Raw genomic sequence first — 12,902 nt, forward strand, 5'->3', positions numbered from 1 at the left:
TCTGTGTATGTGTGTGGTGTCTATGTGTGTGTCTATGTGTGTAGTGTATGTGTCTCTGTGTATGTGAGTGTGTGATATCTATTTGTGTGTCTGCGTCTGGTCTGTGTGTGTGTGTGTGTGTGTGTGTGTGTGTGTATGTGGTGTGTGTGTCTGTGTGAACATATGAATGCCATCATGTGTACGGCCCCCAGAGAGCAACCCCCGAGTTGGCCCACACTCATCTTTATCTGATAGGGTCCCCTGCGGTCTACCACCGAGGGCGTCAGGCTAGCTGGCCCCGGAGCTCCCTGGGAGCCTCGTGTCTGGCCTCCATGTTGCTTCAGAAGCTCTGGGAGTTGCACGCTTGCTGCTCCATCTGGCTTTCCCTGGGTCCTGGGGATCTGAACTCAGATCTTCCCATTTGTAGCAGTGCTTGACCCTCTGAGGCACCTCACGCCTCACATTCCTCCCTGAGGACAGGACTGCACACATGGATCGTGGGAGGTGTTCTAGGAAATGACAGACCCCTCACCAACTCTGGTATGGCGGCTGTTGGGCTGCATTTTGCCAGGCTGTGCCAAACTATAACAACCGTTTAAAACAGGGTCAAAGCCAGCAGTGCATGTTGAGGCAGAAGGATCACAAGTGTGAGGCCAGTGAGTGTGAGGCACACACATGCACACAGATGCCTCGCCTTCGGCTGGCCTCTTGGAGATTCTCTTTCTTCAACACTGAGTTGTTTCCCAAAACGTCTCCTCCTCAGAGGAGCAGGCTGTTGAGCACACGTTACTTTGTTGGCCGAGTGGAGACAGGCGAGTGGGAGTGAGGCGAGCCCCTGAGGAGGGTGAGTGCACAGGTGTGAAAAGGCGGTGCTGCGAGGAGGATCACCTGCAGCTGCCTGTTACTCCCTACCTTGGGAGCCGTGCAGGTGCTCCAGCCACAGAGCTGGTGCTGTGTGCACACACGACAGCAGGAAAGAAAACCAGGGCAGAAGGCTTCAGGCCCAGGGAGCTGAGTGGGAGTGGACCTGGCTCAGGTCACTGGGAGGGAATGATGGCCGGGACCAGGACGGACAGCAGCAGGACAGCTGGTGCCGGTGTCATGGCATGGACCTCGTGGCGTGCGGCCCAAGAGGAAAGCCTCTCTCACTTGTCTCACTTGTCTTCACATGCACTTTTTTTTTTTTTTTTTTTAAAGAAGACATAGTAAGCCCGGAAAACCACACTGGGAAATATAAAACGACGTCTTTTTGGTCTGTGGAAAACAATATAAAGTTGGCACACGCAGTCTGTTTTCTGCCAAGGTGGGTGCTTTCGGGAGGGTGGGCTCCATGATAGGACAGACCCACTGGAAAACGGCAGAGCCCTGGCCATCAGCCTGACAGGCATGTGCGAGGCCCTCATCTACCCAGGAATGTCACCGGGAAAGAGTCTGAGCTCTCTAGCCGCCTGCACCCGGGGTGCACCCTCCGTGGGACAGCTGGGCCCTGCACAAGGTCCCACTGACCTCACACTCGGCTTCGGGGCGAGCTCAGTGAGCGGGGCCTCCCAGGATGAGGAGCCTCAGGACCTGAGGGGAGACAGCAGAGAGGTGGGTGGGAGCCCCTTGCTGCCCGACCAGCCTGGGGGGGAGTACCCCGTCTCACAGAACACCAGGCGAGTGGCACTGGGGAATGACGCCCAAGCCTGTCGCCTGGCTTCCACGCGCACTTACACGCAGGGGCACATATGTGCTCACACGCTCACATTTGTTCCAATCCTTTTCTCTCTCCTCTGCCATCAGGGCTGAAGGCTCTGCTCTCTTCCAGGGTCCTCACCCCGACTCGTGTCCTCTCGGTGTTTGTGGGTGAACAACTCTTCAGGTGACCCCAGGACCCCTTTCCGACCGAGGTGGGTCCTGAGGCAGGGAGGTCAGGTCGTCCACCACACAGCCTCCTGCCCGCAGAGGTTACTGGTGTTGCCACCTGCACTGTCAGGTCAGCCTGTGACATGAGGGCACCGTGCCTGTGCACTGATGTCACGGGTCTGTTGGCGAAGCACTCGAGAGGGCCTGGATGAAGACTCACGAGGACAGCAAGGCTCCAAGTTCAGCTTCGTCCAAGCATCATTCCTAGGAGTGGACACCACTCCCGCCCCTGCCCCACGGAGGGCTGAGTGAGCTCCCGGCCCCCACTGGACCGTAACTCTGCCTAACCTCCAAGCCTGCCTGCTGGTAGTCGGCCCAGGCGCCTTCCCCGGTTTCCCAGGGTGATGGAAGCGACGCCCCACAGAAGGTATTTTTAGGGCCCCAGACAAGGAGCGGATTGTCTGGCCAGCTCCAGGGTAATTTGTGGCTCTGTTTTATTTCTGAATCAGTGGAAAAGCTGCTTCAGGCCCCACGGCCTGGGCAGCGGGTGGGGCCGTGTGATTCATGTTCGACTCCAGCTCAGGCCGAGCCTCGCACGCCTGTCTTCCCAGCGTGTTATTCTTACTCCAGCTGAATATCCCCTTACACCTGGAGCCTCCGCCTCCTCCAGACAACTTTCTCAGGCCGAAGCTGAATTAACCGCTACCTCGGCCACAGCTACTCCTGCCCCCAACCCGGGCTGGACGTTTCCCCAGCAAGCGTGATTGTTTAAGAACATGCCTGTATTTATAGCTGAAAATGCTTCTCAGCGAGAGAGCGCCTCGTCTGGGTCCTGAGAATGAGAGGGAAAGTCAAACTCTGTGGAGGGCTGTCATTAGGGATTGGAATGACCTACGGAATCTGAGTTCCACAGGAGCGATCAGACACAGCATCTCCGCCGTGTGACTTTCTGTCACTTTGTTTGAAATACATTTTTTACAGAAAAAAGAAATCACTAAGTCAGCGTTCCAGGGCTGTGTGTGTGTGTGTGTGTATGCGTGTGTGTGTTTGTGTGCGTGTGTATGCGTGTGTGTGTGTATGCGGTGTATGCACTGAGTGTCTATATTTGCGTTTGTATGTTATGTGGGGGTGTACGTGTGTGTATGTGTGTGATGTATGGTGTGTGTGTGTCCATGTGTATTCATATGTATGTGATGAGTTTGTGTGTTTGCATTTGTGTGATGTTCTATGCATGTGTGTGCATGCATGTGGGAGCCAGAAGCTGATGCCGGGTGCCACTCTGAGTTTCGAGACAGGGTCTCACAGTAGGATGGAGAGCGAGGCTGGGCTGCCCTGCCAAGGAGACCCTGACAGGATCTGTGCCTGCCCCTCCCCAGGGTGAGACCAGAGCGCTCAGCATGCTGCTCTGCCTAGCCTCTATGTGGGTGCAGCGGTGCAAACTCAGGGCCTCGCTGCAAAGAACAAAGAACGCACCTTGCTGAGCCTCCTCCTATTGCAAGCTTTGGGTTTCACATTTTAAAACTGTGTCAATTCTGACGACTGGAATGACTCCACCTTCAAGGCAAAGGCCCCTCTCCCTGGCAGCAGCCCTTCAGGGGCCCCACAGGGGAGCCCCACAGGGAGAGCTCCAGCCCTGTGTCCCCTTTTAGGCCGCCCCTGTGCTTACCCTCCTCGGGGAGCAAAGACGTCACAGCCCGGAGGAAAAGGGAGGAAGAGAGGGAGACAGCAGAGCCCGTGTCCCTTCCTGGCCTACCCTCTGCACCCACCTCTGCAGCATGGCAGGCTGACCTTCGCCAAGGCTTGGGGTCCATGAAAGTAGAGGAGCCACTTCACGAGGGCTCACTGTGGCAGGTGTGCGTGTGTCTTCACAGATCTCACAGAAGAAAGCCAATGTGATGAAGTCAGTGGGCTTCAGGGGGACGCTAACACAAGAGCGGAGCCTTCACCTCAGGATGGATTGGTGACTTTATATAACACAATCCCAGGGCTGGGGGAACAGCTCTGTGGATAAGATGCTTATCACGCAAGGTTCGGATCCCAGCGCCCACGTGAAAGCTGGCTGGGTGTGGCCACCTACCTGTAATGGCAGAGCTGGGGGCAGAGACTGGGGTCTCTTAGGTAGCTCAGACGGCCGAGTGAGCCATCTGACTGGGGTCCATGAGAGACCATGTTAGTATGTGAAGAGAAGAGAATGGTGGTCGAGGAAGATATCTGATGTAGGTCTCTGGTGCTCATAGACTGCAAACAGGCTTCCATCCCAAATGGGGAGACAGACAGAGAGACTCCAAGAGACAGAGAGACAGAGACAGACAGAGAGAACTTGCCCCACAGTCAAGCAGCAGGAAGCTACCCTCAGTGACCAGGAAGCAGGTACCCTCCGACAGCAGATCACCAGTGCCTGTAGGCCATGCCTCAGCCTTGGGAAATACGAGGGACACACTTCTATTGTCCGGAAGCTGCCCAGTCTTGGTATTTTTGTCGCAGAGACCAAAGCTGACTAAGACGTTCACCATTACTGTTAGGAAAAAGCACTCACTTGAAAGTCTCCAAGTGCCCATGCCAGCCACGGCCTGGAGAGCAGCCGAGCTTAATTAGGGGGGTACTCGCTTGCCAATTCAGTCAGAGCCCTGAGGCAAAAGGAGCAAATGCAATTAGTCCAGGGAGCGCCACTGCCCCCAAATAATGCCTACGGCTCCCCAGAGCACAAGAAAGCGTATGTACAGCAAGCCTAAGCTGGCAGAGAAGCCCGGCCTGAGAGCAGCTTCACACACTCAGCGCGAGTTAGCGAGTTAGCTGCGCATACAGAGAGCGCTCCTGGCATCGAAGCCTGTTCGGAAGCAACTGTCCGCAGCAGGGGACACAAAGCCGCATTTCAGTGGCAAGCAGAAACATGAAGAGCGGGCATCTGGGACAACATTAAAGTTCCGTGTCCAGCGCAGCGAGTCTTCACTGAAGGCCACTGTAAAGGGCCACCCGAGGCTCCTTTCACTCTGAACATTTAGGCGCAGCTCCCATGGGAGACAAAGACGCAAACAAGCCAAACAGCGGCTCTGGCCAGATCAGACACAACATTAAAACCTGCAACATGGACACAACTCGGAGAGGGGAGGGAAGACCTGGCTTCCCACCCAGAGGAAAGCCCAGAGGGGATGAAGCGGGTCTGGGGACTGACTGTGGGGGAGGGACCTGAGCTGGACACAAAATCAAATGAACTTCAAAGAGAAGAAAACGAGTCTAATGGTAACATAACATCTTATAGTCTACTAGGAAATTGGATATCTCTGTTCTAAAATACTCTATAAACTGTCTCAGTGCCTCGCAGAAATGCTGGCCACTGGTGGCTCTTTTCAGCTGTCTTCCCGTGGTCCCTGGAACAGACCTCACCCTTCGCTCTTTCATCACGGGTCCTGGGCCTTCTCTGAGTTTAGACTACCTGCTGCCAGTCTCTGGGGATAGTTTTGTCATTAGTTGCACGTTTGAGGCAGGAAGTCAAATCCACCGTGTGGCGAAGGCTGGCCTTGAACGCCTGATCCAGTTGCCTTTGCTCTGATCGGGCTATGATTACAGCCAGAACCACCTTGTCCGTCTCATGTAGTTCTAGGGCTGTGTGCTCGGGAGCATTCTACCAGTGACATGGACGGAGCTCTGCATGCTCCCGTAGCTCTATCTTCACAGCTGTGAGCAGGGTCAAAAGTTCTGAAGAGCCCACAGCAGGCCACTGCGGGGTCACGGTACCATGTGAAGATGTGGAGTCAGGTCATCTCTGGAGAGGCCGTGCCGTCCTGTGCAGGACGGAGTGATGCCAGTATTCACTGGCTTTACTCACAGACACGTACGAAACCCCCAGCTGCCACACACACACACACACACACACACACACACACACACACACACACAGTGTCTTTTAGGCATTGCCAGCCTACAACTAGAGGCAAAATCCCTTGTTCTGGGGCCCACTGGGGGAGCGGGTGAAAGTTTGCTGCACCAGTGGTGGCCAGAGGGCCTGCTGCCTGTTCCTGGAGTCAAGTCAGAGTGTGAAGGCTGTCCCCAAGAGCCTGGGCTTCCTAGCTCTGGTTCAGCCACAGCATGCTTGATTTGTAATCCCTGTCCTTCCTTCCTTCCTTCCTTCCTTCCTTCCCTCCTTCCCTCCTTCCTTCCTTCCTTCCTTCCTTCCTTCCTTCCTTCCTTCCTTCCTTCCTTCCTTCCTGTCCGCCCGTCTCTCCCTCCCTCCATCGCTCCAGTCCTCTGCACAGCACAGGACAGCACACTGCAGTATCCCTCAGAGCATGCTGCTCTTGGCCTCAGCACAGGAGCCAGGAAGAGCTGGAGCCCAAGCACAGCCCTCCTTCCCTTGTGAGCATCCGTGCTGGCTCTGTAGTGAGGGCACTCACTCTCTGCTCCCTCTCCTCCAGTGACGCCTGCTCCTGCACCCCCCACACACACACACCGTCAAGATGACAGCCTTCCTGAGGTCCTAGAGGTTTCAGGCTGGTCATTTGCACAGAGCACTCAACCACTGTGTGACCAAGAGGCCTTCTCCTTCTCTGTCATTTAACCAAAAGTCGCTTTGTGAGAGGTGGCCCTGCAGAGCCGCCTTGCCTGGAGCCGCCTGACTTTTCTCCTTAGCACCTGCTCTCATCCAGCCTCATGTGCGTTTTAACAAGTCTACTGGTCAAATACCTTCCTCCCTTGGACAGGCAGCAGCACAGGATTTCATTGCTACACCTTTAGAACACTGATGTGTACAGCAGACGCTTAACAAACTCAGCTGAATCAATGACCTGTGCTTAACCATCATGTCTGAGGTCAAAGGGCAACTGAGTGACCCACTCTCATGACCTTCAGCACTCTTCATGGGGCACGCCGTTAATGTAGTAGACCTCAGGGCACTGGATGTCGCTCAGCTGGTGGTATATTTACCTAACATGTGAGGTGCTGGGTTTAATTCCTGCTACTACCTAAATCAGGTGTCGTGGCACTTCCTGTAACCCCAGCCACTTCAAAGGTGGACGCAGAAGCAGCAAGAGATGGCTACACCTCTGTTTACGGCTAGCCTTTGGATACTCGAGACCCTGGATCAAGTAAGATAGACAAATACTTTAAAATAATACGTCAAAAGTGCCTTGCTATCGGACCACAGGCTGGAGTGAGGCAGGCCCTGTGTGGTCTCTCTTCCCAGCATGCTCCAAGAGGCAAGGTCCAGGAAGTGCATCTCTCACCTCTCAGACTCCAGTAGGCCTGGTGTCCTCGCAGTAAGCTAAGAGAGAAGCTGCCCCGTGCAGGTGGACAGACCCCTCAAGCACAGCTTCCTCTACCTGCCGGGCTGGAGCAGCCCACTGGCCCTGCACCCAGATCCTGGGCTCTCATTTCTCCCCTCCTCAGTGGCTCCCAAGGTGCTGCTTCTCCTCCGCAGTACACCAGAATGTCCTCCGGTGCTCCCTGCAGACTTAGCCCCCATCTCCCGTGATTCCAGAGTCTGGGGGTCTCTCCAGACCGAGTTCTGGTCCCCAGGCCCACACTCAGGAGCTCAGTTTGAGAAACGCCGCCCCAAGGAGACCCTCATCTGACAGAATCAATGAGTTCATGGCTCCAAGAAGTCGGGAGACAGGCCTGGGAGCAGGGCACTTGGCATGGACCCAGCCACGTCCCAGCAGCTGTGGGCTCTCAGGCACACCACCAAAGGGTGCCACCACGGAAGCATGGCACATAAATACTAAACAAACAGAATAGTTTTTGAGTCATAGAAAGAACACAATTACATAGTTTGCAGAAAAATAATTGGAAGTAATCATATTCAGCGAATTAAGTCTGTCTCAGAAAGACAAATTTCTCGTTTTCTGTCACTCATGGTTCTTACAGATTTTATACCGATACATAAAATCACACGACATGAAAGCATAAGTACAGCTGTCTAGATTGGCAAAAGGATGGGGAGCGCCGAGAAAAGGGGTGAGGGGTACCTCGGTATGTGCTCAATACATAATGTACATTGTATGGGCATTTAAAACAGAAGCAGAAAAGCAGGCTCGCCATCACGGGTGCCAGGCAAAGGCACTGCCCACGGCAGCTGTTGGATCTGGCTGCCTGGACCAGCAGCACAGGGCCAGGGACTGCCGTCTGCTGGGCAGGGCCCCACCCCTTGGCAGTGGAAGGCAGCTGGGGTGGCCTTAGGGAACACCATCTCTGGCCTGCGTGGGTGAGCCATGGGTACCCCACGGCAACTGTGGGAGGCTGGCAGCTGGGATTTCAGTTTTGTACGCTGCCAGCTTCCCACTGTACAAACGGGGGGGGGGATTTCCACGAGGGAGGTCAGAGTGGTGAAATGGGAGAGACAGGGTTACCCCAGAACTTCAAGCTGGGGAGCGATGGCCGCTGTCTACAGAACGACTTGAAATTAGCATCTGTCTGTGAGAATCCTGCATGGCCAAGCCAGGCCCACAGGGACTTCCTCACCGGCACCCTCGGCAGCGGCTGCTGTCTCCTGCCGTCCTGTTATTAGGTTTTATAGGAGCAATTCGAACAGCAGCAGAGTTCACCCTGGCGCTTGTGTTTTATTTCAGAAGCTTGTTAGCACAGTGGGCCTGAGCCCACTGTGCCCCACTGTGCTGTCCCTCGCTCCTCCCTTTCCTCCTGCTTCTTTCTCTGCTGGCTCCTGTGCAGTGATGATGGGTAGACAGGGTGGACAATGAGAGCCACAGCCAGGAGCTCTGCCCCTGGGGACAGAGGCGGGACTTGCTCTGGTAGAATGAGGCTGCAAAATGCACTTCTCCCATGAAACCACGTAGGCAGCAATGGAGCCCGTGCCGGTGCTAGGCCACACGCCCTAGCCAGGGGCCTGCTTTCAAACTTGGCTCCCAGGTCTCACAGCAGGAAGACCTGCTCCATGTAAGCCTAGGACAGAAATAGTTAGGAGAAGCCACTGAGCTGGGGCCCGGGAGATGCGCCAAGACCTCTGTAGGCCTGAAGGGTGCAGGAACCAACACAGCCAATCACTGAGCCCTCCTGCCTCATCTGCAGGTGAGCCACGTCCAGTTCAAGTACCGAGGCCGTTAGCAGACTAAGGGCCTTCCCGAGCCCTGCTTCCACTCCACTGCAACACAACCCAACACTCTCAGGACTGAGTTCAAGGCCAGCCTGTGTTATGTAGTGCTACCCTGACTGGAAAAACTGCAGACCAGCAGCAACTAGGCAAACCAAGAAAGCATCAAGGGGGGGGGGGGGGGGGCCGGGGAACAAACCCAACCCCTTTTTGAGGCCGGGGGCCGGGTCCGCCCCCCCCCCCCCCCCCCATGCGGCCTGGCAGCCACGCTGCTAACAGTCCTTGGAAGGTCTGTGACTGACACCTGTGTTAACACCGACAAGCAGCTGACGCCATGATTTCCAGCACTTACGAAACACAACACTTTAAACACATTTAGCACGGAGACATACATGTACAAAGAGGCCCTCTCATAGCGGCGAGCTGAAAAGTGTTCTGGGTGCTGAGCCCAGCATGCTTGGTTCCCATCCAAACTCTGAGTCCTTTTAAGTGGTGTCTGGGCTGGCCAGCCAATGCGGGCTCAGTGGCTTCCTCATCCATCAAATGGGAGCAGGCTTCCCTGCTGATCAGGGGATCAATGGCCTACTGGGTACAAAGGGCCTTTGTATTCAGGAAGCCCAAAACACTGGAAACCGTTCTTAGGATCTGGTATATAAACGAGTTTGTAGCTCATTTAGGAGAATTAATCCTGTCTTTTTCTCTGGGTTTTACATTCGTTCCCCTGGGTATATACGGGATAGTTTAATGGAAATTAGACCTACCCACTCTCCCTCCCTCTCTCTCCCTCTCTCTTCCTCACTTTCCCTCTCTCTCCCTCCCCACCTCTCTCTCTCTCTCTCTCCCTCTCATGGTGCTATGGCACAGCTTACATTAAGGAAGTCTGAGGACAAACTTAACGTGAGTCTTCACCTTCCAGCCTATCTGAGGCAGCCTAACACTGCTGGTGTCAGATTAACTGGCCCACGAGCAACCAGGTGTCTGTCTCCCATCCTGCTGCAGACACATGCTACACTCCCTGCCTTTATGTGCATGCAGGGGATCCCAACTCAAGTTCTTGTGCTCATGTGGCCAACGCTTCAACTGCCGAGCAGTCTCCCTAGCCCCTGTGCTACTGTTCAAGCTCCTGTGTGACGAGGCTTTGGATTGCTAGAAATGGCGACCACTCCAAGTGCCAGCCACACTCCCACGGCAAACTCAAGACACATCAGCTCCAGGGGTCTTGCGGTGCTTAAGCTGAGGCCGCACACGCATGCAAGGACCCCCACAAACTCAGGTGGCTTGGGCAACGCTGCCCTGCCTGGCCACTAGCCAACACTGTGTCTCCACAGAAACGTCAGATAGCACTGAACATAAGACAGAAGTGAACTCCGCCATGTGTGAGCACGCTCCCCTCACACCTGGGAAGAAGAACTGAGCCAAGAGTCTTCAAAGGTTCTGGGTAAACACTCCACTGGTTTCGCAGCCTCTGTCCTCAGCCCAAGCCACGGAGGAGTACGTTCCCCAGAAGCACCTCGAGTCACCAGCCAGCGGCCTCGCCCTCAAGAGTCCCCCGGGCACAGTGAAGAAAACACAGGACTCAGCAGACAGGAAGAAGAATGGAGGTCGGAGTGGCCAGCACTGCTTACCTGGAGCCGTTCACCTGGCCGGGGTTGCACTCCATCTTGATGGTGACCCTGGTGGGGGGCTGGGACAGCCAGTCCTGCTGAGGGGCCCGGGGACTCATCTTGGACGTCTGGCCATAGTCACTGGAAGAGGACGCGGTCATCTCCGTCTTTGCCAGGTGTGGCGCTCCGTAGGCACACTCAAATAGGGACTGGTCCTCACTCACAACTGATAAGGCCTCCTGGAAGGGAAAGAAACAGAGTCAGGACACCCCAGTCGTGTTTCAGGGTCACTTCCTACACTTAGGGGCAGCCCTGACAGGGCTGCAAAGGCTGGCCTCCTGTTCTCTGCAAGAAAGGAGAAAACAAAAGTAGCTTTGTTTCCAGTGAGCGGTGGCGGCTGGAGTGGCCTGGAGCCGCTCACCTGCGGGGCTCTAGCGCCCAGGCCCGCTCTGCTCTGGCCAGACAGGGCCCACTTTAATCTCAACTCGAGGAAGTTGAATTTCAAAGGTCTTAGAAGACATCCAATTGCATGTGTCATTACTTGACAAATGTGATCTATAATTCAAGCAGACAGGGCGAGGAAGGGTCACAGAGATGAGAGACGGGGCTGGGAAGACCAACACCTCGGCCTGTGGGGGACCCCCGTGCTCTGGGACCCAGAGGTCCGGGTCCTCGGGAGAGCGGACGGGGATGCCGCGGCCGACGGGAGCCAGACAGAGATGCAGCTCTTCCCACACCGCACTGTTTGCCGGGAAGAGCTTCAAACGCTTCTATGATGGTGAACATCTGGATGATAAATGAAGTAAAAACTAAAAAGCTGCGAATTACCCAGAGGCCGCCAAACACTGGGGCAGAGCCTGCCCTGGTCTCTGATATTTTCACTGTTCTGTGAAAAGAAAAAAGAGAATCGTCCCAACGGGGACACTTTTCTGTGCTTAAGCCAGTGGTGAGTCCTCAGTGAGAGCTGATGTGCAGGAGGCCTGCAAAGCACAGTTATCAACTGATGAGAAGGCCGGAGAGCACACTCGTGTGTGTGTGTGTGTGTGTGTGTGTGTGTGTGTGCTCGCACCCGGGTGGGTGTGCAGGTGTAGGTGTGCGCACTTACACTCACACCTGTGCATACACGTGTAGAGGCGGCAGGTTGCTGGCGCTAGCTCACTAAGCCGTTGACACTTTGAGGCTCCTGAACCCAGAGCTCACCGGCCAGCTTGACCTCCCCATGAGTGTGCAACCTGGCGTGCTCCCGCCCGGGTGCAGGGCTCGCAGGCACACCAGTGTGCCCAGTGTGCCCGGGTTTCACACGGGTGCTGGAGGCGGAGCCCGAGGCTTGCTGTTTCTCGGAGCAGCACTGTGGCCGCGCGGCCGGCCCTCAGCCTGCGGCTTTCAGTTGAACAGCGGGAAGGAGGGAGGAGGGACACAGGGTCCAGGGCTGAGCTAAGTGTGCATGAGCTGGTCCGAGAAAGCCAGGGGTCCTGTGAGGGTGCACGCGGGCGTGGTCACACCTGTGCCCGGACTCCTGGCCCCGCTGGGAAATGTGTTCACATCGACACCTATTCTCTGCCCACCGATGGGAAGGCGCGTGGACACAGCATGATTTCCAGCAGAAGCTGGCAAAAACCGGTTACACCGAGGGAGCGGCAGAAACAGTAACCCACAAATGTTCGTAAGATGCTCCTGCAAACAAGCGGCCACGGGTGCAGGACTGGCGGGGAGGACAGAAACATCCCAGCTAAAATGGGGCCTGTGCGCGCGCACGAGCTCGGGAGGAAATCTTCTCACATCTGGCAAAGCGTAATTTCAACACATGGTTTTCTGAAGAAAGAAATCAAAGTTAACTGAGATCGATTTAAGTGGGAAAGAAGGGCACAAGTCTGTTCCGCTCCTACAACACTCCCCAGTCAGAGCTGTGGGAACGGAGGAAGGCTCCACCCAGCCATCGCTCAGTCCCGAGAGGACCCTGAAAGCCGGGTAAGCGCTGCACGCGGCCAAGCACAGACTCCCTTCTACACAGGGGTCCAAAGGTGAGCCCAAGTAACACACACACACACACACACACACACACACACACACACACTTACACTCTACAACACACATCATATGTACGCGATACAACCTAACACACACGCGCACGCAGACACACACCCAACAGGGAGATAAAGCCAAGGAGGAGCGTGTGAACCTGCGTCACTGAGCGGCTACCAGAAAAGGCAAGCACACGCCCAAACACGACTCCATCCCAGTTCAACTGCACACTCAGGCTTCCACATTCCCTTTCAGGGCAGACTGGTCACACGCAGCCCCTGGCTTCTCCGCCTGCCTGCCAGGCCCAGGCTTCAAAGGGTGGAGAGAGCTGAGCTGCAGGGACAGACACCTCTGGCCTCCAAGTGCCACACACACACACACACACACACACACACACACACACACACACACAC

At 55.5% G+C, this 12,902-nt stretch overlaps 1 protein-coding gene across 4 annotated transcripts in view; it reads right to left on the bottom strand.

Moving 5' to 3' along the window:
• The window catches only part of Erg (ETS transcription factor ERG), an 82,562-nt gene that overhangs the window by 31,925 nt on the left and 37,735 nt on the right, over positions 1–12,902 (bottom strand). For all 4 annotated transcript variants that reach the window (XM_055614983.1, XM_055614982.1, XM_055614981.1 and 1 more), the window contains exon 2: positions 10,489–10,706. In XM_055614983.1, coding sequence (XP_055470958.1) covers positions 10,489–10,706 — 218 coding nt within the window. The remainder of the gene's footprint in view (positions 1–10,488; positions 10,707–12,902) is intronic.

The sequence above is a fragment of the Psammomys obesus genome, unplaced genomic scaffold (assembly GCF_907164565.1).
Source record: "Psammomys obesus unplaced genomic scaffold, mPsaObe1.curated_primary_1811, whole genome shotgun sequence".
In the NCBI taxonomy this organism is placed as follows: domain Eukaryota; kingdom Metazoa; phylum Chordata; class Mammalia; order Rodentia; family Muridae; genus Psammomys; species Psammomys obesus.